The sequence below is a fragment of the Zosterops lateralis genome, assembly GCF_965231275.1.
Source record: "Zosterops lateralis genome assembly, chromosome: Z".
Classification (NCBI taxonomy): Eukaryota; Metazoa; Chordata; class Aves; order Passeriformes; family Zosteropidae; genus Zosterops; species Zosterops lateralis.
In genome coordinates, this window is record NC_139800.1 from 79,825,275 (window position 1) to 79,848,484 (window position 23,210).

The following is a 23,210-nucleotide window of genomic DNA, read 5'->3' on the forward strand; positions in this document are numbered from 1 at the left end:
AGGGCGTCCGTAGCCGCAGCAGCGGGTGAGGCCCCGGCCGGCCGGGGGCGGGAGGGCGGCTGGGAGCGGGGGAGCGGCGGGGCCCGGCGGGGCGCTCCCCTCCCCTCCCCCGGGGCCGCGGGGAGAGCGGGGAGAGCGGGCAGCGGGGCGCCCCCTGCCGCCCGTCGGGCGCGCCGGGCCCGGCCGCGGCCTTGGCTCGGCGTCCGGCAGCGCCCCGGGGCCGGGGACCGCGCGGGGAGCGCCGCCGGCCGGGGCTGTCCCTACCGCTGCCCGGGGGTGCCTCTATCACTGCCCGGGGGTGTCCCTACCCCTGCCCGGGGGTGTTCCTACCCCTGCCCTGGGTACTCCCGGGGTGCCCCCGCCGCCCTTCCCGCACCGGCAGCGGCGGCCCCCGGTCTGGCGCGTCCCTCCCGCTGCCCTTGGCCTGCCCCGCAGGAGCCGCATGCCGGGCCGGGGGACACACACATCGCAGCCGCCTGGCAGAGCCCGCCGGATGCTCTGGCCGGGCAGGTGAAACGGCGGAGCTTGGGAATTCGCCTGGCGTCGTTTAGGGGTTTAAAGCTCCGAGGAGAGGCTGCAAAAGGCTGCAGCTGTTTAAGGAGGTTGTTGGGTGTCTGAACAAAAGCACAATGCAAAAAACCCCCCCTTGAATTAACGAAGGAAGGTAGTGAAATAAGGAAATTACTTTTGTAGAGGGTACCTGATGATTGCATCCTTCCATTTTGCTTTATAATGCAACTGTGGATAAGGAACTGCTCGCTCATGCAGTGTGTGCTTGAGGTTTGAGAGACTTTTTGAATCAGTTCGTTTAAAAATGTTATTTTTAATAGCCGTCTGCTTTTCTAATTGTCATTAAATCATTCAGAAATTATATTTCACAGGAGGCATTTACTTCACAGGCTATCAAAACAGAAAAATTGAAGCAAAAGCTATATTGTGTCTTCTGGTAAATGTGAATCTGAATTATTTGGGTTTACTGAGATACGTCTGATATTTTACTTTTTTTTTGTTTTGTTTTGTTTTAGTCTTGCAATGTGTTGCAGTGATTAGCATGTGTTGCCATAAATGGGAAATAAGAATAGGAGGGATATTATTAAAATGCTGGTCATTTATGAACTTCCATTATGCATGTCAGTAGTTCTGGGTGCTTGGGAATATGCAGCATTCCAGGTCCATCTGATTCCTTATGCTTGGTATGTTTGTTTATCGAAATGGAAGAGCCTGTCAAGTATAGGAAGGATCCTTTGTTGGTAAGATATACATTTTGCTTGCCAAATGTTACAACTGAACTATGGTGTGTAGGACTGGAAGATATATTTCACAAATTTGGCTGGTAATTAATTTTTTTTTTTTTTTTTTTTTGCTTCTCAATAGAAAAATGGGTTAGTGGGAATTTCAAGGTCATCTTCAAATATAATTTAGCTGCTTTAGGAATATGTCTTTTCTTCCTGAATGTTACATGTTTTCCATATATCAATCCTGTCACTGTTGAAATTTTCTGGATCTGTTTGCCTTCTAAAATAATCCCATGTTTAGCAAGTTTTAATAGAAGCAATCCATAAGGCTTCCTAAGTCAATTTCATTTGAATTATCTCAATGAAATGTATTTTTAAAAAAGAAAATGTAACTGCTAAATCTAAACCTAACTCAGACTCACTATTTGGAAAGAAAGACAAGGAAAAGGGTTAAGATGGATGAATGGATGCCAATGACACTTTATATGCTGATGAACTAGTAAGAAAGTAAATTCTTACTGTCAACAGCTGTAAATCAGGTATGTTCTGGCTTTCTGTTGTTTGATCATTCTGGAAGCCTTTTCCAGTGCAAATTATTCCCTTGTAGACATCTGCTGGTTTTGACTTTCCCAGCCACCTTACAGTTTGCAACTGGAATGTTATTTTGTTGAACACTTAAAATTCTGCTATAAATCTGTGAATAACAGGAGTAAAACAAATATCTTCTATTATTTGCACTTTCAAACTGTTTTAATCAAGGGCAGAAGCACTGGGGCTTTTGGGGATAAGGAAGGCAGCACCTAAGTTCAGTTGTGAAAGTAGGGCTTGGACAGATGAAGAAAAGCAATTTATTAATTTGGAAGCAGCTCTCAGGTGTTGCCGCATTGGAAATTAGTTCGATGTATTGATTTGTCCATCTCATAACATGAAAAAAATATTAAAAATTCAAATGGCTGTAATGCTACACATACCTGAGAATGCTGTCCTCATTTGCATCATGGAATCTGCTGGAAAATAAAGGGCTTTGAAGAGCTGTATTGTCATGGCTGGGCATCTATATACTTTTAAATATATTGACTTTTTTATTTTTTAGTGATTTTATGGTGAAAAGCTATTTTTTAATACATTGTAAATCAAAAGCTTGCTTGAGCAATAATACTGGTATTTTTAAAATGCTTTACCATCTGTTAATGTGGGGTGTTTTTGGTTTCCTGTGAACTGTCCCTTTTTATTGAAAAGCTGTATTTTATATTATATATTCGTGGTATCTCAGACAATTAATCTGGAAATAAGAATACCATGACCACTTTTTCAGATCCAGGCTGTCTGGTGCCATGATATGCAGTATTGGATAAGATATATTTCAGAATTAGGAAACATACTTGGAAGTGCAGAGCTAAGCAATATAACATCTCCTGAGATGTAGTTTCATTCTTCTGAGGTGACCAATTTATTCTTGAGACTGGCCATAATAAGAAAAACTTTTCATTAGCTGGCAATTTTAATTCAAATATATATGTTCTATATTTAAATAAGTACTTCAGCTAAGTATCTTTGACTTCTAAAGGTAGCTACTGTATTTAATTTTCTTTTGTGGTTTATTTTTGACGTGGCTTGCTATAAAGCAGATTGATTCACCATGTCAAAATCAAACCTAGGCTTTACATCATTTGTTTTAGGCCTTTTCTAGAATTTCATTAGGAAATCATTGTACAGTAGAACTAAAGCATTTTACAAATCCCAGCATAGGCCAAGGTGCTTGTTTGTTACACAGTCAGAATTGAAGAGCCCTTTTCTCCATTCATTCCATCTGGAGAGAGACTCTCATCAAGATTAATATCTGTTCTCCTTAGTCGACTCAACTTGTATTTCAATTGAATGCTGTAACAGGAGCTGAGTATCAGCCTTAGGGTAAAGCCAAAGGTTTAGACTCTTATATTTAGTGAGATCATCCACAAGAGGTGTGGACTCCTTTAATGAGCCCACAGACACCACAGCCAAATCACATAAAGTCAAAACTAAGTCTGACAATTTCAAGCTAAACCCACGTGCTATTGCCCCCTCTGACCTGATGCTTTATTTTTTTTTTTTAAGATCAAATGCTAGTTTGCTCCTCTTTGCCAAGTCTCTTCCTTTTCTGATTTCAAGATTGTCCTGATCTAAAATACAAACAAACCCCCCACCCCTGTAAACAAACTAATCCATCACACCAAAAAACCTTCATCCCTCAGGTCTTGTCCATAGGTAGATCTCCTTTTAGAAATGGAGTGAGGAAGTTGCTGGAGCAACTGGAGCATAGGGATTTGCTGTTTTCATTTTCAAAAACAGTGGTAGGGTTTTTCTCTTGTCTTCTTGATGATGACTTTCCAGCTTCTTCACCTTGGAAATGAGCAGCGTTGCCATTATATGAATAAAGGAATCTTAGCATAAAAGAATTAGTTTGTGTTGTACTTCCTTCAGGAGATCACTTAGTCCAGCATCATGCTTAAGGCAGACTTAATTGTCATTTACTTGGACTTTGTTTTTGCAAAAGCAAGGAAACTGGAATGAAAATAGAAAGTCACAAGATGCCTTTGAGCTCCTCTTGCTGTTTTCCATAAAGGTACTGTTTGATGCTTACTGAGTGGGGTGACTTTCTCTGCTTCAGACTTTTTTTTTTAGTAGTTTCTAAAGTGATTGTTTCAGTTTATCAGAAAGCTTCTGTTCTAGCAGCTGAGTCCATCCTGCCTTTTGTTGGATGGAATAGCATGTGAGGGTCTTTACCAACAGAATGCCTTTTTTTTTCCCACCAGATTTCTCAATGATTGCTTCTGGATGAGAATTTTGGTTAAAGGAACATTTGGTTTAGTCTGTCAAAGTAGTGTTCTAAATAATTACAAATTGAATGTAAGTGTAAGTTAAGATGATAAGATGCATCACATCCTTGATGTGTCTGACTTAGCTGCAATCACAACTTTTTTTTTTTTTCCTCTTCACAGAGCATTAATGAGTCATTTATATCTGCAGAGTAGGTAGTACCAAATGGCCTCCTATCAGAATGTGGATTAGGAGAACTAGTGCATTCCTTTGGTCATATATCCAAATAAATCATCTTGGTTTATAAGGAACTGCCCACAAATAAGGTTTAAGGAGCTACATGTCTGCTCTTATTTTTTGTAGTGTTGTCAACTGAAGTGTAAATGTTGCCATAGTAGGGACAAGAGGCTTTTTGAGTAGTAATAATCCTAGTTGTAGTTCTTTAAAATTATTAAAAAGGTAAGATAGATGGGAAAAAGGTACAATACTTAATTTTAGAACACTTGTTTTGAAATATTTGTTTACTGGATAATAATTTCCCTTTTTTCTGTCTTAGGAAATAATGATTAAATATCTAATGCAACGGAACTACTCCATTTGCTTCCCTTCAGAAGGCCTGTACTTCATACTTGCCTTGTGCTCAGCACTGTCTGTTCTTTCTAGGCTGGGTTAACTCCAAACAGCAATCATGTAACTTAAGAAAGAGCTGAAATGCTGCTTCCTTTGTTTATCATTCCAAATATGCCCATTCTGTCCCTGTGAATTCATACTTATGAGTATGACAAAACTAATGCAGTTTGAGGCAAGGCGCTTAAATTTGATACTACTTTTGCATTTTTCTTCAGTTCACACTTGATTTGTAGTTCACAAAATTGCAGAATATACTGAGTTGGAAGGGATCTACGAGGATCATCAAAGTCCAACTCGTGGCCCTTCACCCCAGGAACCCCCCTGTGTGCATGAGAGAATTGTCCAAAGGCTCCATGGCCACTGCCCTGGAAGCCTGTTCCAGTGCCTGACCACCCTCAGGGGAAAAACCTCTTTTCAATATCCAGCCAAATCTTCCTCTCTCGACTCCTTCTCAAGTGATTTCAAGTTCTCTCTGTGATATGTTAGACACAGCTTGCTTTTATGTTTAGTCCAGCACATATATCTGTGATGACTGAAAGTGTTTGCTGAAGTAAATTTGAAGTACCTCAAACACTGAGGTGTTGCTGTAGGGTCTTTTTTAGAACAATTTTTCAGTTTAATAAAACTCCACAATATGCTAAGAGTGCAGTAAAAATGGAAACTTTCCTACCAAGTTTTCTGTTCTGTGGTGTTGTTTCTGTCATGCAGGTTGAGTTAAATCTTGTAGTCATGATCAGAACAAAATGACTTCTTGGCAAGTTTAGATTTGGTAAAAATCTGTGGTGAAAAGATTTGGGCCAAGGGATTAATCACATATTTGCATAGCAAAGAAAACATTGCTTTATTTAATGTTCCAAATCTACTGTGACCCTAGTATTTAATATATTTTGTCTTGGGTTTTCAGAAATAGACATGATTTCTCTAACTTACAGCTAATCAAAGTGCTTGTTCTCATTTCCCTGGTGTCTGTTGGTAGGTTCATGTTTTTATGTTCCTGGCATTTTCTAAAAGGTCTCCAGGTTAATTTCTGAACCCTTTACAAAAGGTGCCACAAATGTTTAGTCATACTCTTGTCAATCTTGCAGGGCAAACACCTAATGTTTGTAATGTACAAATCCACAGTTTGAGCAGAGTTAGAAAAATAAAACGAAGTTCTGAGCATCTTCTTTGAGGTTTTATTTCTGATGCAGCAAAGTGCTCTGTTTTTCTGTTTAGTTTCTTGCTTGTTATCGAGAGGTTGAGCATAGTAACATAATAACTCAGTACAATTTCTGCTAAGCTGAATGAGGAAGTTTTCATCAAGGTCAGCCAAAAAAATTCTAAATTTGAAGCGTGTAGCAACTCAGTTGCAAATACGGGATGTTCTTCTTAAGGTTGTTGGGTTGGATTTTTTTTTAAGTCGTGATCACTAGAAAATGCAGTATTTAATCTAATTTTCCTGAAATAAAAAGACCATTAAAAGGCAGAGTTGTGCTCATTACTTTTCAAGTCTGGGAAGTAAGGACTGGCTCTTGAATCTAATTCAGCTCAATGTCTTGTTATTGCTGAAGGATATTGTCACTCTCTGATTCCTGTCCAATAATCCAGCCAAACACCAATAACTTGTATTCAGCAACGTTGAAAAGGAAAGTGAGAAACTTAGGTCCTTGGGGTGGTACTTTCTTGCACGAAAATATTTATATATTTTTGTTTGTCATGATTGATGGTTCTTTCTTGCCTTTGTGCTGCAAGATGTTGTTCCCTGCTGCACAGATGCTTTTTTTTTTTCTTTTTTTTTTTTTTTTCTTTTTTTTTTTTTTTTTTTTCTTTTGAGGTGCACTGTAAACTTGATCTGTGTTTAAGAAACAAACTAATTTTTCTCGCAAAAATTCCCACCCAATCCCTTTTCCAGCTGTCATGATGAACCCATCAACTTCTTCATACCTCTAGGGAGAGCCATGAACAAGTAGGTTCTGGTTAATTAGGTGTTTTAGTGAAGAGTCCATTGCATGATTTCATTAGTTTAGTTTTTCATACCCACTCAATGATATTCCAATGATGTTTGAAAACCGCTTGATCTGCTGACTCAGGGGCTTACTGTGCATCTTTGGCAGTGCCCCCCATTTCCATAGTTGTCAAACAGCATTCATAACTTTCTTAAACTGAGCCAACTGTGGTAAAAAGACTTCAGGAGCAGTGGGTAGAGCTTGGTGAGGAAGGAGAGCAACCAAACTTTTAAGTGTTTGCAGCATTTGGGAAGGAAGAGGTCTTTTTCACTTTTCTGAACTGATCTGTGAAATGTATTGAGTGATGCCCTGACAGAATTAGAACTTACACATATATGTATATATGGGCGTATCTATCTCTCTGTATTTATTTGTGTGTGCATATAGTGGGTTTTTTCCACCACTGTTCAGTGTAGACAGGAATTACAATATAAATTGTAGATCAGAAAGGTAAAGCCTAGTGGTATTTCTAAAGTAATTTCCAGTTCTATGTATTCTGGTGTGTGAGTTCCTGAAATTCAGCCCTCTCTGCACAACTGAACTTTTCCTACTATTACAAATGTTCCATCAGCATTTGTCAAGGAAGAACATCCCCTTCAGGGCTGGGTGGTGGTAACAATTACATTTATCTTAACTGGTGAGTCAACACTGAAAATCTTCCTTTGTCCTTTGCCTCTGTAATAAAAGAGTGCAAAGTCACATTCCTTATTGTTCTTCTCCAATGATGGTTAAGGGAGGGGGAGAGACAGATGGAGAAACAGAAATGGCAAATTTGTTTTTCTTTTAAAATACTTTTTCTGAATTGATTCAGAAAGAGGAAGCCTCTAAATAAAGTTTATTACTAACCATAGCTAGCAGGCTGTTTTTCAGTTGCTGTTTCAATATTAATTTTAAAGAAAATGTGTTCATTGCTGGTGTAAACAGCTAGTACTTTAGATTTAATGTATATTAGTGCTTTATTTCAGAGAAGCCATAATAAGTAGAAAAAGTGAAATATTTGTCTTGACATTGTACTGAGTTTCACTTGATAAAAGACTATACAATAATAGGCCTTTGATTTTTTTGATTTGTGTAAATTTAAGGTTTCCCTGTTCATCAAAATGACAGTGTTGAGACTTCCCAGGAATGTGTTGAGACTGACATTGCATAGTAAGATAAGAAAAAAAAAAATCATTAAACTGAATCAAAATGCTGTCATTTATATGGCTCTAATTATCAAGGGACTGAAAAGCCTGATCTGCCATTTTAACACTTCTGTTAAAAATGCTGCTTGACTTAGCACATATTTCATGAGTACTACTATACATGTCTCTAAATGTATAAAGGAGCTGCAGATCTGTGCTCAGATCTTAATTTAGACCATATCTAATTTATTAGATTGGAAAGTACAAGAACTATTTGAACATGTATTCATTTTAAGCATCTTAAAATTAAAGTATTCCCTTTAAGTAAGATTCCTCACTCTTCAGCAAGCACAATATTGTAAGCACTGCTAATGCCAAATATTTGCATCAAAATGCAGCTGCTTTTAAAACATTATATACCTCTTTTCCTTCACTTATATGTATTTTGGACTTTTTATGGAAGCTGTATCAGAATACATGTACATCTTTGCTGATTTGATGCTTATGTGAGTGTTGTTTGCTAAGTATGGAAGCTCTTAGGCAGTCTTAATGAAACTATATTAAATAGTTGTAAACTATGATTACAAATTATGAATATTGTAGTTTTCTAAAAGCACCAAATTTTGGAGTCACTTTAATTTTCAAATGGCCAACTTAAGGAGGAAAATTTCCTAAAAAGCCTATTTTGTCCTATTTTCCTACAGTCATGCAATGTTTGACACAGCAAATGAAAATTAAATATTCCAAACTACCACATTTGTTATGCAATGAAAATAATTCATTCTAATGTTCAAAACATAAATTGATGACGTAATTAATTCCTGTTGAACCACAACATATTTGTTATTATGATATGCATTATTATAATATGCTCTATTATGATATGCATGTGTAAACTGTAAGGTATTGCTGTTACTGCTATTTAAAATAACCAGAAGCATGAAAATCTAGTGGTTCAAGGTGCTCATACACACAGGCAAAATGCTGCTAATCTTCAGCTCTTTGCCTTTTTATTGAGGACAAGAGATAATTGCCTATAATGTTGCCTTTTGCCCGACATGGAAATGAAACTGGAGATAATTTTAGTAAGGAGATATTAATATCAAAGGGGATCTTTATTTGAAGGCCTTCAGAGGCAGTTATGGAAAGATGTCCACAAAAGCCCACCCCACCGAGAGGTGAGTACATTTTTCTAGGTTTTAGGTAATTAACATAATTGATACAAAGCACCAATTAGGAGGACAAGTGGTGATGCAATTCCCCCCAGGTCAAGCCCCTTCTCTGGACCCGCTTCAGCACCAGCTGTACTTTGTCCATGAGAATGTTTCTGGAAGAGCCAAGATCATTAGGGAGCCTTGTACCCCCTGGGGCTGGGGACTCTGAAATTTGTTTTGTCTTTCTGCTTAAGGAAAGGCCACGGAAACATAGTGGGAAAACTAGTCACTAATACAATAGACTACAGAGCTACAAATATGCATGTGAAGACTACAGAGAACATATAAAAGAAAAAAGGCAAAACCTAAATGGCATCATCCCCCCCTTTTTTTAGAGGCTAACACTACTCTACCTTGTTTAGTCTCTACTCCATATTTAACCATACTGCTGGTTTATACAACCAGCTATCCTACTTGTTGTTATACAGATGCCAACTATAACTACAGCTACTGTGAATACTTTTTTATCCAGGCTCCATTTGGTGACCATGATGTGAATGTATTGAAGATACTCAAGGTTCAGTGAGCTCCTTTGGGAGGTATCTGGTGTAGAATGAGTTTGCTTTCAAATTTCAACCAAATCCTTAGCAATTCTTTCCCTCTGATCTGTATTAGAGCAACCGGTATTAATGATTTTGTGGTTAGTAGGAAATTAAGAGCTATTCTGTTTTGTCAACAGCCCTAATCTGATTAAATATTATATTTGGAATCATAGCCCCATGGACACAGGCCTTATCTTTATCTAGGGGCAAAACTTACCAGGCCAGTTTTTTATATCCAACACCTCTCTGACAGGTTGTTCTTATGAAGAGTTTTTGGATACATTTTGGACTAGAGCTACATGCAAATCTTTAGGGCCAAATCTGAATCATGGCCAAGTGTGCAGATAAGAGGCCCAAAAAACCATTTTAAATCACATAATCTTGATTTGTATCAGTCTTTGTTTTCCGGTTTCAGGAACAACTGGAAAAGTGACAACTAGTCACTGCTTCTTAACCCTGGAGCAATGAATTCAGGGTTCTTTGTCAGCACCTCTCGTTTCAGTGAGGGTAGTCAGGGCTTGGAATGGCTTTTTCCACTTAGCTTGTAAAGTCACTGTCTTTCCATTTAACATAAACTCAGTCTCCAGGTTTTGAACAGATGGGCAGGTGTGTCCGGATAACATGATGAATCTCTGGAGCTTCTGCCAAGTGGAACTTAAAAGCTGTTAAATACCTCAGCAAGTCATTTCCCCCCCCATATGGATTTCTCCCATAATATGCACAATTTGGTATTTCCTGCCATACAGTATTTCATAAGGATTCACGTTGTCTCTGCCTTGATTGCATGGAGATCCTCATTACATGGCTTGAACCCACGTAATGGATATTTCTGACAAATTCTACTAATCTGTGTTCTGAGGGTTCCATTCACATGTTCATCTTTATTACTCATCTGGAGTATATAGGAATTTACAGACCACAAACAATCCCCAACATTTGACTAATTCCTCTGATCACTTGGGGACCAACCCCAAAGGAATCCCAAACCTTTGGAATTATATAACTGAGAAGAACTTTGACCACCTCCCTTGCTGTGTTAGTGCGACAGGGTGAAGCTTTAGACTGTCCACTAAAGGTGTCAGCCAACACCAGTCCGTAACTGTTACTTTCTTTGCTTGGCAACTCAGCAGAATTGATTTGCCGATAGTCCCCAGGAAAATCTCCTGCCTCTGTTATTTTTAACACAACTCTTTTGCCCGTGTTTGGGTTGTTTTTGCGGTAATAGTCTGTTCACTTTCCTTGATTTCGGCCTTTGTGTGAGAAAACTGATGGTCCTTTAAATCACACTTTGGAGCAAACCTTGACAAATCGATTTCCTTCTGTGGCATTGTTAAGGTGCCTTTTTCTGCAGCCCCTTTTAATATTTTATCAGCAAAATTATTCTTTAATTTGGAAGTTGTTTTCCTGTTTTGCTGAGCTTTGCACTGCGTAAAAGCTGCTTCTCTGTATCCCCAAATATTCTGTACCAGTGCATGGGTCTGTTCAGAGTGTTCAATTCTATTACCTTGAATAGCTGCCAGTCTTCTTTCCTTCCAGACGACTCTGCTCAGTTTTAGACCTTTCATTGAAGCAATCAGTTCAGGCTTTTGTGATGATACATTGGATGGCAAAGCCTTTTCCCTGGTCACCTGGTTCGTGGTTGTCACTGCATAACCTGTTTGCCATCTCACGTGGAGCTGCTCTCGTCTGCATACAGCTCCCAGTCTGGCACACCCCTCAGGTCTGTCTGCTGGAATAGGCTTCCTTGATGGTCTGTGGGCAGTCAGATACATTATCAGTTAGTGTTGGGAGCAGAGACATACCAGGGATTAAGAGCAGACACTTTCAGAATGACATTAACCTGTTTCAGTAACGTGGCATAGGGTACATGTCGCAGATGTTCACAGAACAAACTTAGAGTGGGTTCCACGCAGCTGTTGGATGTAGCAATTCTGTTGCTGAATTCTCCAGTTCTCCAGTTCCTTTGCCAGCTGATTTCTGAATATAGTTATCAGGCAGGACTGTCTTGGTGAGCTTGCTCCTTTTCCCTGTTTTAGAATTCTTCTATGTAGTAGCAGAGAGTCCTTGGCCTTTCTTATTCACAGGGATGCAGGAGAAAGTACTTAAAAAATTCAATTCAGTAAACCACCCTAAACTGTTATTCTCCTTTTGCAAAACTCCAGCGGATCCTTCTTAGAAGAGTTCGGCAAATAGAGAAACTGATAAAACATCCAGCGTTTTTCTAATTAATATTTTAAAGGTTGGAAGAAAGGTCTTATTTCTCTTGGCCCTCTGGCACTAACAGCCCTTACAGTATCTGAGCTCAGGTTCCAGTCTAAGATATTTGTTAACACAGGACTCTGCTTACTTATAGCCTGGTTTAAGGGAGTCTGATAAAAAACTTCTTTTGCTTTGCACTCGGTGTTTCCCTTTTGGGTGCTCAACAGCACAAAGAGCTCTCTCTGCCCGGCGCACAGACCCGCTACTCACTGCGGCTCCCGGGCCTCTCTAAAACAACACTCTTTATTACGGAAACTGCCATAGAGCCATTCCTGCCTGCAAAGGTGACATGAGCTTCCTCGCGGGACTCAACTCTGCCTTTTTCCCCAGTCTCCCGCAGCAGCAAAATCGGTGCTGCCCAGGGTGGTGACTCTCCGCCCGCAGATTTCACGCTCGGGCCGGGGCTGGGGCTGCGCAGTGGCGGCTCCGCACTCAGGCCGGTCCCTGTCCCGGTTCCTCTCCCCTGCCCCAGGCCCCGGCCGCTCCAGGACACCGGCAGGAGTCAGCTCGGCTCCGGTCAGAGCCGCTGTTCTCCTCCCTCCGTCCCGGGAGGCGCGGCCGCCCCGCTGGCGGAGCTGTCCCGGGAGTGCGGGAGCCGCCCTTACTCTGAAATCTTGGAAAAAACTTTCCACGTATGGAACGTACGAAGTAGAGGCGCTTCCCCCCTCCCCTGCCGTGGTGCGAGCCCAGCTTTTCCCGGCCGCTTCACAAAACCTGTAGGATAGTGGGGATCTCTCCCCGTCCTGCCATCCTGTAGGATAGTGGTGATCCTTCTCCCGCCTCCCACCAAGGAGCAGACCAGGCTTCCCCCGCCCGCTCCGTGCCCAGGTCAGCTCTGAATTCAAAACCCGCGCGTTTAAACTCCAAATAAACTTTCGCCTTGTAATTTGCTTTTCTCCACCCATGAACAATCTCAGCCAGCGGCAAACACACGCGCGCACGCCCCGCCTCTTCCCCAGCTGATCTGGGGCAGGAAAAGCAGCGAAATTAAAAAAAAAAAAAAAAAAAAAAAAAAAAAAAAAAAAAAAAAAAAAAAAAAATCCAAACTCTGAGAAACCACTCCAAAAGCAAATTCCCCCACCAGCACGCCGGGTTGTCCAAGGATTGCTGGCAATTACTGACCTTAAACAGATAAACAATACGCACACGGATACGAACTACATACTACACGACAAAAAGAGCTACAAACCTCCTGCGGGATTTTGGAACTGTGGTATCTCAACCTCAGACCACGTGGAATTCTCAGGATTGCCGGGAGGAAAGAATTCCTTGCAGGATGTTCTCGGTCTGGAGGAAGGGTACCAGGTTGTCCTGTCTCATCTGGGTGTGCCAGAATAACTCTTGCCTTTTGTCCAACCTGGAAATGAAACTCGAGATAATTTTAGTAAGGAGATATTAATATAAATGAGGATCTTTATTTGAAGGCCTTCAGAGGCAGTTATGGAAAGATGTCCACAAAAGCCCACCCCACTCAGGGGTGAGTACATTTTTCTAGGTTTTAGGAAATTAGCATAATTGATACAAAGCACCAATTAGGAGGACAAGTGGTGATGCAATTCCCCCCCAGGTCAAGCCCCTTCTCTGGACCCCCTTCAGCACCAGCTGTACTTTGTCCATGAGAATGTTTCTGGAAGAGCCAAGATCATTAGGGAGCCTTGTACCCCCTGGGGCTGGGGGCTCTGAAATTTGTTTTGTCTTTCTGCTTAAGGAAAGGCCATGGAAATGTACTGGTAAAACTAGTCACTAATACAATACGCCACAAATATGCATGTGAAGACTACAGAGAACATATAAAAGAAAAAAAGGCAAAACCTAAATGGCAATCAATAATGTCATGCAACACAACTTTTCCAATTTTTAATCCATTCTGAAATAACCCAAATGTTAATTTTAGAATATTTCTCTGCTTCTCTTCAGTTGTGAATCTGTCCCAGCAGATGTGTACTACCTAAGTGTATAATTAGAATGAGAAGAAGTTACACTTCTAATTTATGACTCATATTTGAGCAGTTTCTTAGTAGATAAAATAGTTCACTATCTCAGAAAACATTCAAAGCGGCAGGCAGCAATGTGTAATATCTATACCGCTCCTGAGATAAGAATACAACAAGATAATTGTGTCTTCTATGCCATGAAAACACTAATGTTTAGCTGTGTTACCTTCTTCATAGGCGCTGTAGAAATTCAATTTTCAAAATCAAGGGCTCATCTAAAATCCAGAGCCATTTATGCATCTTGAGCTGCTCCTGGTCCGTGTCCTCTGACAATAACTACTGCCTAACAAATATTGTTCTGTCACATTCACAAAGATGAGTGCAATGCATTTTGGTGCTGGTTGGTTTGTTGGGATTTTGTGTATGTGCACTGCAGGCTCAAGTCACAATGCCTTTAAAATGGGAATTAGTCGTGTGTTGGGGAAGTTCTTAAAGCTCAGGAAAATGTACTTGGGAAGTGCTTTAGGGCTCTTTAGAGTAACCACTGGTCTGTGCTGTAGCACAGTACAGGGCTGGAGGTCCTTAGTATCCCTGAACACTATTTAAAGTAATTTTAAAAATTGTTCTCTTTATTGTATTGTTAAATATTAAATATTATATACTTCTTTATATTGTTTCCATAGGTTTAGACTCTTTAGACAATAGTTGGTGTGTGTGTAACAAGGAAGTTGTCAGCTTTTGCTGTTAGTAGGCTTATACACTGTCTACACTCTGATCAGGAGGCATAGCTGTAAGTATATCTGTATATCTATATATAGATATATCTGTATGCCAGCCTGACCAATTGTTTAGTGGTGAAGGCAATAGGCTGGGTGTCATTTGTAGAACAAGCAACCTGGGACCATGATAAGTTCAGCCAGTTGCTGTTGAGGTCTGTGTCGCTCTTCCTGTCAGAACTGGCAACATGAAAATTAAGTTTGGATAGATGTCTCTGTGTACTTCAGTCAGCTTCTGATCATGTGGAAACAGCCACAGGAATCAAAGGCTTGGCTGTTGTTTAGAACAGCGTCTTTCCAGAAGCATTCCTCTTCCTTCTACACATGGGTGCATGCTAATGATAAGTTGGTGAAATGAAGAGAACACAGAGACACTAAGGCATTAAAATTCATGCTGAAGCCATGGAGGGAACAACTTAATTTTCCTAATAGAAAAACACTTACTTTTTTTTATATTATTGTTAAGATGTTTATTTGGTTTAGTTTGCTTTATGGAGACAGTCTAAGAAATACAAAAGGAGAAATCTGCAATATTTATTCCCTGCTGTGCATGTGGAAGTCCCCTACATATTACCATTTCAGATTTTTCAGTTACATTTTTTTTCAGTCATTTTTCAGTTAAATTTTTTTTTCTTGGGAAGCTATTTAAAAAAACCAAAACACTGATTAGCTACGTGTATCTTAAAAGTACACAAGGGAAAGCAAACAAACCTATCCCTCCTTAAAATAAATACTATAGAATCATTATTAAGTATTTCTTATCCAGGTAAGAGAGATATTTGAGATATTTGAGTTGGAGTTTTTTATTTTAATTTTGCATTTTAGTATCTGCAGTGACAGAAAAAAAAAGTAAAAATGCTTAAAATTTGGTGAAAGAAGTTGATAAAGTGTTTCATTTAAAGGTTGTTATTCAAAGGAGGTGTGTGTATCAGATAATTGCCCCTTTGAGGGGCATGGCTCAGAGCACACTGGGATGATGGAAAGGCAGTAAAAAGAAGTTTAAACTAAGTTCTTAATGGTTCTGTTGAAATGGACAAGCTTGGACTAGAGTATTTCTAGCACCAGCTCTTTAATAGTCATTGTTATTTGAGTAGTGATTGTTGAATAATTTGCAAGTGTTTTCATTTATATTACAGTACTTCATTACTCTGCAGATTATTTCTTTCTGTTTTAATACCATCAAAGCTGAAGAGATGCTTTCAGCTTGGCCCCTTATGAACAAAACATACAAGATTCTGTCTGAATCTTTTTTCTGAATCACATTGTCAGTTCTACTAGTTGCTCGTGACTGTGCTGAAAGAGGTGTTTAGGAAGAAAACGTGGTTGGTTGCTTAGCAGCAAGCATCACGAGAATTGAATTTTAAAGCTGCAGTGTTTGTATTTCTGAATTGTAATAGCTTTAAATTAGAAATTTGTAATAGCTTTCTTTTCATTCCTTTAAGCCTGTGTTCATATTTGTCTGTCTTTGGGGGGAATGTAACTCATGATAAACAAATTATGAAATTTCAGTGAGAAAATGTAGCTGTTCATGATCTGCAAGACGAGGTTTGATTCTATCTTGGAAAATATTTTCTGAATTCTTTCTCAGTTTTGTAGTTATCAGCAAAATCAAGCATTACTCAAACTAGTCATGTTTTTTTAGTTTTTGTTCTGAATTTGGTTGAAAGAAGATTAAAAAAAAAATAAACCCACTGTGATAATTCCTTAGTCCATCTATATTAACTTTAAAAAGTATTCATTATAAGCAGCAAGAAAACAAAAAAGTGGAAAATTATTCACAAGGGTGGTTCTATTAACTGCTAATTAGTGTGTGGGTTTTTTTTTTCCCTGCATAAACTCCCTTAGTGAGCCTACAAAGTACTACATTCTAAAATGTCTGGACAAACAGTACCAAACTGTTCCATGTAGTTTTTCTGATATTCCAGCCTGTCGTCATAATTCTAGATTGTATATTCATTGTGCCAGGGACTGTATGGTCAGAATGGGAGATCCCTTGGTACAACTGTGCTACCACTACTAAATAATATAGATCAGAAAGGAAAGAAATTCACTGTTATTTTCAGTACTCTGCAAAATGACATTTGAATTTCTGAGAAGTACAGTGTGGAAAAACAAATAAACAGACAAATTGTACTGTTATTGCTCCTGGATTTTTTTTTTTTTTTAGTTCTAAATGCCAGTGAGTTAATTGCATAAATATGTTCCTGCTGACTGGGAGTACTCTTGGAGATGAGGCTATAATTGTGGTAGTTGTTTTCACATGTATCAGAGGAATTACTGAATTTGTCACTCAAAGTGTGAAACAGGCGAAATATTAATAACCAGGAGTTGTTTTGCATGTGGAAAATGCAGACTACCAAATACTCTTTTATTAGAAAAAGTTTTCTATTTTTGCACGTATCTTCTTTCAGACTGTCTGTATACAAATTGTGTATATTACATGCAGACTATCACTTATCGTTCTTGTAGAAAAATTTAGTGGTGATTTGGCCAATTAAAAAAAATTAAGCCATAAAGTTAATGTTAGAAAAGAAGTTGAATACATACAGCTTTAGCAGAAGTTTGAAGATTTAAGGGCACTGCACGAAATGTGTCCTCTGTTCAAGTATTAGAAACAAGATAGACTTTAAACTCAATAACAAGCGTACATTATTTCAGATTTTAAGTTCTTTACATTGCAGTTTTGCATTTTGCACTTTATTAAATGTTTTTTCAAATAAAGCTAAAATTACAATGTTTGGACACAACATGATATTTGAGAAATATGTGTAATATTAATGTAATATTTAATTTTATATTTAAGACCTGCAATATTTTTTTTTTTTTTTTGTGTCTCAAGCTTTTGCTATTTGAACCTTTTCTCATCTTGTCTTTATTATGATGCTAGAATATAATTTGAATTTCTTCTCAGTCATAGTTCATTCACCTGAAGGGAAAACATTGTAAAGAAAGACTTGTAACAAATTACCTTAAGAAGTCCAAGTAGCAGAAATGCAGATATTTATCTACACACAGTACTAAAAATGCATCTTGCCTGAAAAGTTTGTAATAAACTGATACAATTGTATGATAAAAACTCCTCTTCAGAACCACAAAGGAGGTGGAGATTACAATGGGCAGCACGAGAACTCCAGCAAGACAGAGAGATGGTGGCCCAGCACAGGGGGTGACACCATCACCACGAGCCTGGGGCTGCTTGTGCCATCCCACAGAGAACTGGGGGGTACAAGGAAAAAGGGTTTTGTGATTGCATATGGACAGTCTGGGAGGGCATCAAAGGCATTGTAGGGGTCAGGGGAGAAAGTGGAGGTTTCAAGATGGTGAGTTGAACAAAAGCCAAATCCTTGTGACGTTGTGCTTAGAGAGATGGCAGCTGGGAAAGAAGAATGGAGCTCTTTCAACTTGGATGAACATAATCGTGCTGTTCTTTATGCAGTGCCAAAGCAGTACAGTCTCAATGATTTGAAAAAAATTAGTCTTGCCATGTATATTGTAGAGTGTTCCTTCATTGCAATAATTTGTAAGCTGCAGGTGCAATGTGCTGATAACCTTGGTTTTTAATCTTCTTTTATAATAATTGTTATGTAGTTATTTTTTTTTTAGTGTTGACAAGGTACAAGGTTATGTATGAGACCTAATTAAAATCCATTCCAGGTTAAGCTATTAATACATCTCTGTTGGCAAGTACTTGGGTTGTAAATGTACTGCTATTAGTGCTATGTGAGAGAAAAATCACTTGGAATGAAAATAGAGAGTACTGTAAAAATAATAGCTAAGTATTCAGAGGGATACTCTTTGAATAAATAACATGAAAGAACAGCAGTTTTTAAAGTGTAACTTAAACCAAACTAATCAAGACTGTAATTGCCATTCAGACACAAGGAAACTGTGTTTTTATTTCATATGGCATAAAAGACTTGGACTATCATAGAATCCTTTAGGCTGGGGAAATCCCTCCAGGATCATTGAGTCCAACCTTTGACCAGTCCCCACCTTGGCCAATAGACCAGAGCACTGACTGCCATGACCAGTTGTTTTTTGAACACCTCCACTGCCTGCCTGGAGAGTCCAATCCAGTGGTTGACAACCCTTTCTGTGAAGAAATTCTTCCTGATGTCCAGCCTAAACCTCCCCTGTCACAGCTTGAGGCCATTTCCTCTTGTCCTAATCCTGGTTGCCTGGGAGAAAAGACTGACCCCCACCTGGTTACAGCCTATTTCAGGCAGTTGTAGAAAGTGTTAAGGTGTCCCCTGAACCTCCTTCTCTCCAGGCTGACAAAATATAAGTATAATATGTATATATGAAAATACAAAAAAACCCCGGTTCTTCTTTATTAAAAAATAGTGTTGATTGGCTGAAAACTTGACCTTTTTGTTTTGTTTTAGGTGCAAGTAATTAGCATTTTCCTAAGGAAATTAGGCTTTTGAGCAGCTGTCTCTGCATGTGTTTACATTTTTGTTTGCATAAGTTGGAGCACAGTGTGGTAGAATGTTACTGTTTTACCTGTTTATGGTAATTATATATTACTTTAGAAAGGTTTTGCAGGTTAATATTCTTAGTTTCACTTTGAGACAATATTAGGGGAGGTTGGTTGTTTTTAGGCCAATATGGAGCTGTCTCAGAGATCCTTCGATATTTTCATGGCTTTGCTTATCAAATTTTATCACTCTTTTACACCTGTTGTTCCCTGAAATATTCCCATAGGCAACAGAAATCCACCATTTAATGTAGGGAAATAGTCAAGAAAGAAACCTTTCTAAGACTTACTAGCAGAGCTTTGAACTAGATTCATCAGGGGAAGGGATGGGCTTCTGAGTGTCAGAGAGGAACCAGGAAACACCAGAACTCTTGTAAACAGCAGGGAAACACTTGTAAATCATCCCAAAGGAATTAGGGATGACCTCTCACAAATAGCGAAGAGGCCATTCTATGATTCTGTGAGTGGTATATGAGGTGCTGTGATTTTCTGCATCTTATTACCTAAAACTAAAGGATATGAACACTTAAAATGAATAAGCTTTGACTTATACACACACTGCTGATGCTTTTAATTTTCTTTTGTGGCTCACATTATTTTGTTAAATGCCTGTTTTGTTTTCCAGAAGATGCTTTTACTAGATAAACTTGTTGGTTCTGATAGTAAATCCTTACTGAAAGAGGCTGAAATGGTGTGTGTTAAATTCTGTGCATACTGGAACACTGCACAGTTGTTCCTAGTGTAGACAGGCTGTTCTTGCAGTAGAAGACAGGTTTCTAGTGGAAACGGTGGCTCACCCTCTTCTGTTTTATTATCTTTAAATATTACTGACATAATCCATTTGTTTCAGCTCTATGTTTATTGTGTGGGAATTGTCCTTTTTACTGTAGGTAGAGTAACTGGGGGAGGGAAAGTGAGTTTTATTTGTGATTACAGAGACAGTGTAATTATATGCTTTATTATAATCAGTTTACATAGAAATGTGAATCATTGGGGACATCTACTGACTTGTAAACAAAATCATTGTAATTTAATATTTTGCAGAATTGATCAAAACCTAATTTTAAATTTTTTTTCTTTTTTTTTAAGGAACTTCATGTTGGTGTTGCTTATGCCAGAATACAGCAAGCAAGGCAAATTATCTGCAGCCTTGTGTAAACTTTTAACTGGCCAACATGATGCAATTGAGTACGAATTCCTGGTGGCTTTGGAAATGAAAGAGAACTGAGCGCTCTGGCTGGAAGCTGAACGTGATGACGGCCTGGTCTATGGTAGGGAAGCTGAAAATGGAGAAGAGGCACTCCAGAGAAGACAGAAATGTGGAACAAGACGCTGGGGAATGCAGTGCTGAGTCTGAGGAATGGACGAGCTCAGAAAGTGAGCCTGAGCAACCATACTTCAGGAGCAGTGCTCAGTGGAGAGAGAAGGAGGTTTCCACCAAACCGCATCGGCCGCTCTGCCGGTCCCCATGTCTGGATCGCCCAAGCTTTTCACAGAGCAGTATCACACAAGACTTGAAGCTAGATGAATGCAAAACAAATTTGGACAAGGAATACCAAGCTAAAATGGATTTTGCTTTAAAGCTTGGGTATGCAGGAGATCAGATCCAGGCTGTACTGAATAAGCTGGGAGCGGATGCGCTCATCAATGATGTTCTAGCAGAGCTTGTGAGACTTGGCAACAAAAGTGAATCAGAGGGACAAAGCACTGCCAGCAGTACCACTGGTACTCTGGTGCCAAGAGGCCCTTGCCCAAAGGAAATAGCAAGCCCTGAATTGTCACTGGAAGATGAAGTGGTGGATAACAGTGATAACTTGAGGCCAATTGTCATTGATGGAAGCAATGTCGCTATGAGGTGGGTCTCCCTCTCGCAATATTTGAAAATAATAAGTCACTAAAATATTTAAGAAAATAAGCAATATTGATAGCAAAGTCATTTAGACTATTACACTGATAATACATCTATTTTATGGACTCTTTAATCTGGAGTTTTAATTATGCTGTTACTCCTTTATATGTAATCCATATTCCAGTTCCCTTGCCTTCATTTTAAATCCAAGTTTTCACCTCAAATCTTTTGTTCAAGCAATCTATTTGTAGTGTGGATGGGTTTAGTATGTGGAAGTCCTTGAACAATACTGAAAATTGTTTCTGGACATTAAAGGAAAGTAACCAAGTAGGGTAGGAAAGCTTGGTTCTTTCTGAAGTGACATGCAGTGTATAGTAATGAAATGCAGTGAATTCATGGTATTTGAGGTCTTGATGGTTGAGGCTGCTCAGTATTCAAAGCAATTTAGGTGTGTCAGAACAGGGATAATGCATGAACTAAACATGCTGGCCTGCTCAGCTAGGCTGTTCACCCCACCTCGAGTACTGGGTGCAGTTTTGGGCATCCACAGGAGGCCACGAGGATAGGGGAGGGTCTGGAGGGAAATCCTTGAGAGGATGGCTGAGGTCACTTGGTTTGTTCAGCCTGGAGGGGACTGAGTTCAGACCTTTGTGTTCTTCAACATCTTCACGAGGGGAAGCGGAGGGGCAGCCACCAACCAATCTCTTTTCACTCTTGTGACCAATGACAGGACTCGAGAAAATGGCATGAAGCTGAGTCAGAGGGGGTTTAGGCTGGATATTAGAGCAACAGTTTTCACCCAGAGGGGGGTTGAGCACTGGAACAGGCTCACAGGGCAGTGGTCAGAACACTCAGCCTGTCCAAGCTCAAGAAATGTTTGCACAAATCTCTCAGGCACGTGGTGGGATTCTTGGGCTGTCCTGCATGGGGCCAGGAGTTGGATTTTGATGATTCTTATGGGTCCCTTCTGACTATGTACACTTGGCTGCTTGGGCCAACACCAACCCCAGAGATACCTGTCCTGTGCCATTTTTGAACATATCTGTATAGAGTACAGAGTTGAGCTAGCCAATGATTTGTTTATCACTGAGTATGATTTTTTTAGGAGGGATTTATTTAAGGTCTGTTTAGTGATCAGTGATACCAAGATTTCCTCGGGTAGTGTTCATACAATAGACTTCTTTTAGTACCAGTCTTCTGGTCTAGAAGAATTTGTGGTATGAATTATTATTTTTTCAGTGTATTAAGAAAATTCAAGTTTTTATAGGTGTATTGAGTATGGTGACTTTTCAAATACATAAACCCTTCAAATCCTGTAACAGTGTTTTATATACAGAAATTTCCAGTGTCATGTTGTGGTTACATCAATCCAATTTTTTTTTTTTTTTTTTTTTTTTTTTTTTTTTTTTTTTTTCCTGTGGCTGTTGAGTTTGAAATCTCTGCTGCTTGAGTTAGTTCTGAGAATAATGTGGCAGAGAGTAACTGGAGAAAAAAGGGAGTGTACTCTGATTATTTCAAGCTCAGTTCTGATGCCTTATTTATAGGACTATAAGACCACCTTAAGTTATAAGAGACCCACAAGAATAATCAAGTCCAACTCATAACAAAATGCATATGCATCTGAAAGTTTTAAAGGATATTAAATTCTGTAAAATCTGAAATGTATAAAAATTTAAAGAAAATGCTTTTAGGAACATTGTGGCTTCTGTATTAATTATTTAAATTGTGAGGATTTAGACTATGCTGGTGATCCATAATCAAACAGAAGACATTAGACCTGTCTGCTTTTGATCTGCTTTGGTGTTACTTTCTGTAATGTTTTGAGTCCAGGAAAACACAGTCCAGTAATCTGTGATGTCATTCTACAATAATAACAACAGCAACTTTGAGGTGAAATTTTGAATGATAATCCATAGAATTTTATGGATTTTAAAGACAATTTTAATATGATGGAAGTCTCCCAATTGTGCAAAATCTGTTCTACAGACTGAGAATATTTGAAAAGTGTAAGACTTATGCAGTTCTTCTGCTTAAAAATATTGCAATTATAGATGATGCAGATAGAGACTGAGTAACATTAATAATTAAGATTCCCCTTGGTTTATGTCAAACCTTTTAAAATTTTCTCCTTTCCTTTGTAGAAACTTCTTAGGTGCATTTAAAAATTAAACTCTTCTATTTGAATTGTGTGCTGTTTTAGAGACTCTATTGTGTTTCAGAAAACAAGTTTTTGATGGGGATGTGACTTAAACAACTTTGACACAATTATTTCTTTCCTATAAAAATTATAATAAAAATGCAGAACATTTAGTATCAGAGGAAAAGATTTTATTAATATAGATGTTTAAAAGCACTTATCACCCATGGTAGTCAGCATTGTTAATTTCTC

General features: G+C 39.0%; 1 protein-coding gene across 2 annotated transcripts in view; it reads left to right on the top strand.

Moving 5' to 3' along the window:
* LOC310922511 (putative ribonuclease ZC3H12B) overlaps positions 1 to 23,210 on the top strand; it is a 31,318-nt gene continuing 8,108 nt past the window's right edge. The window contains exons 1-2 of one of the 2 annotated variants that reach the window (XM_083883137.1): positions 1 to 25; positions 20,062 to 20,827. In XM_083883137.1, coding sequence (XP_083739263.1) covers positions 20,226 to 20,827 — 602 coding nt within the window. In that variant the 5' untranslated portion in view covers positions 1 to 25; positions 20,062 to 20,225. Of the gene's footprint in view, positions 26 to 19,820; positions 20,828 to 23,210 lie in introns of those variants that run through there. The other variant, XM_083883136.1, reaches the window with a different exon arrangement.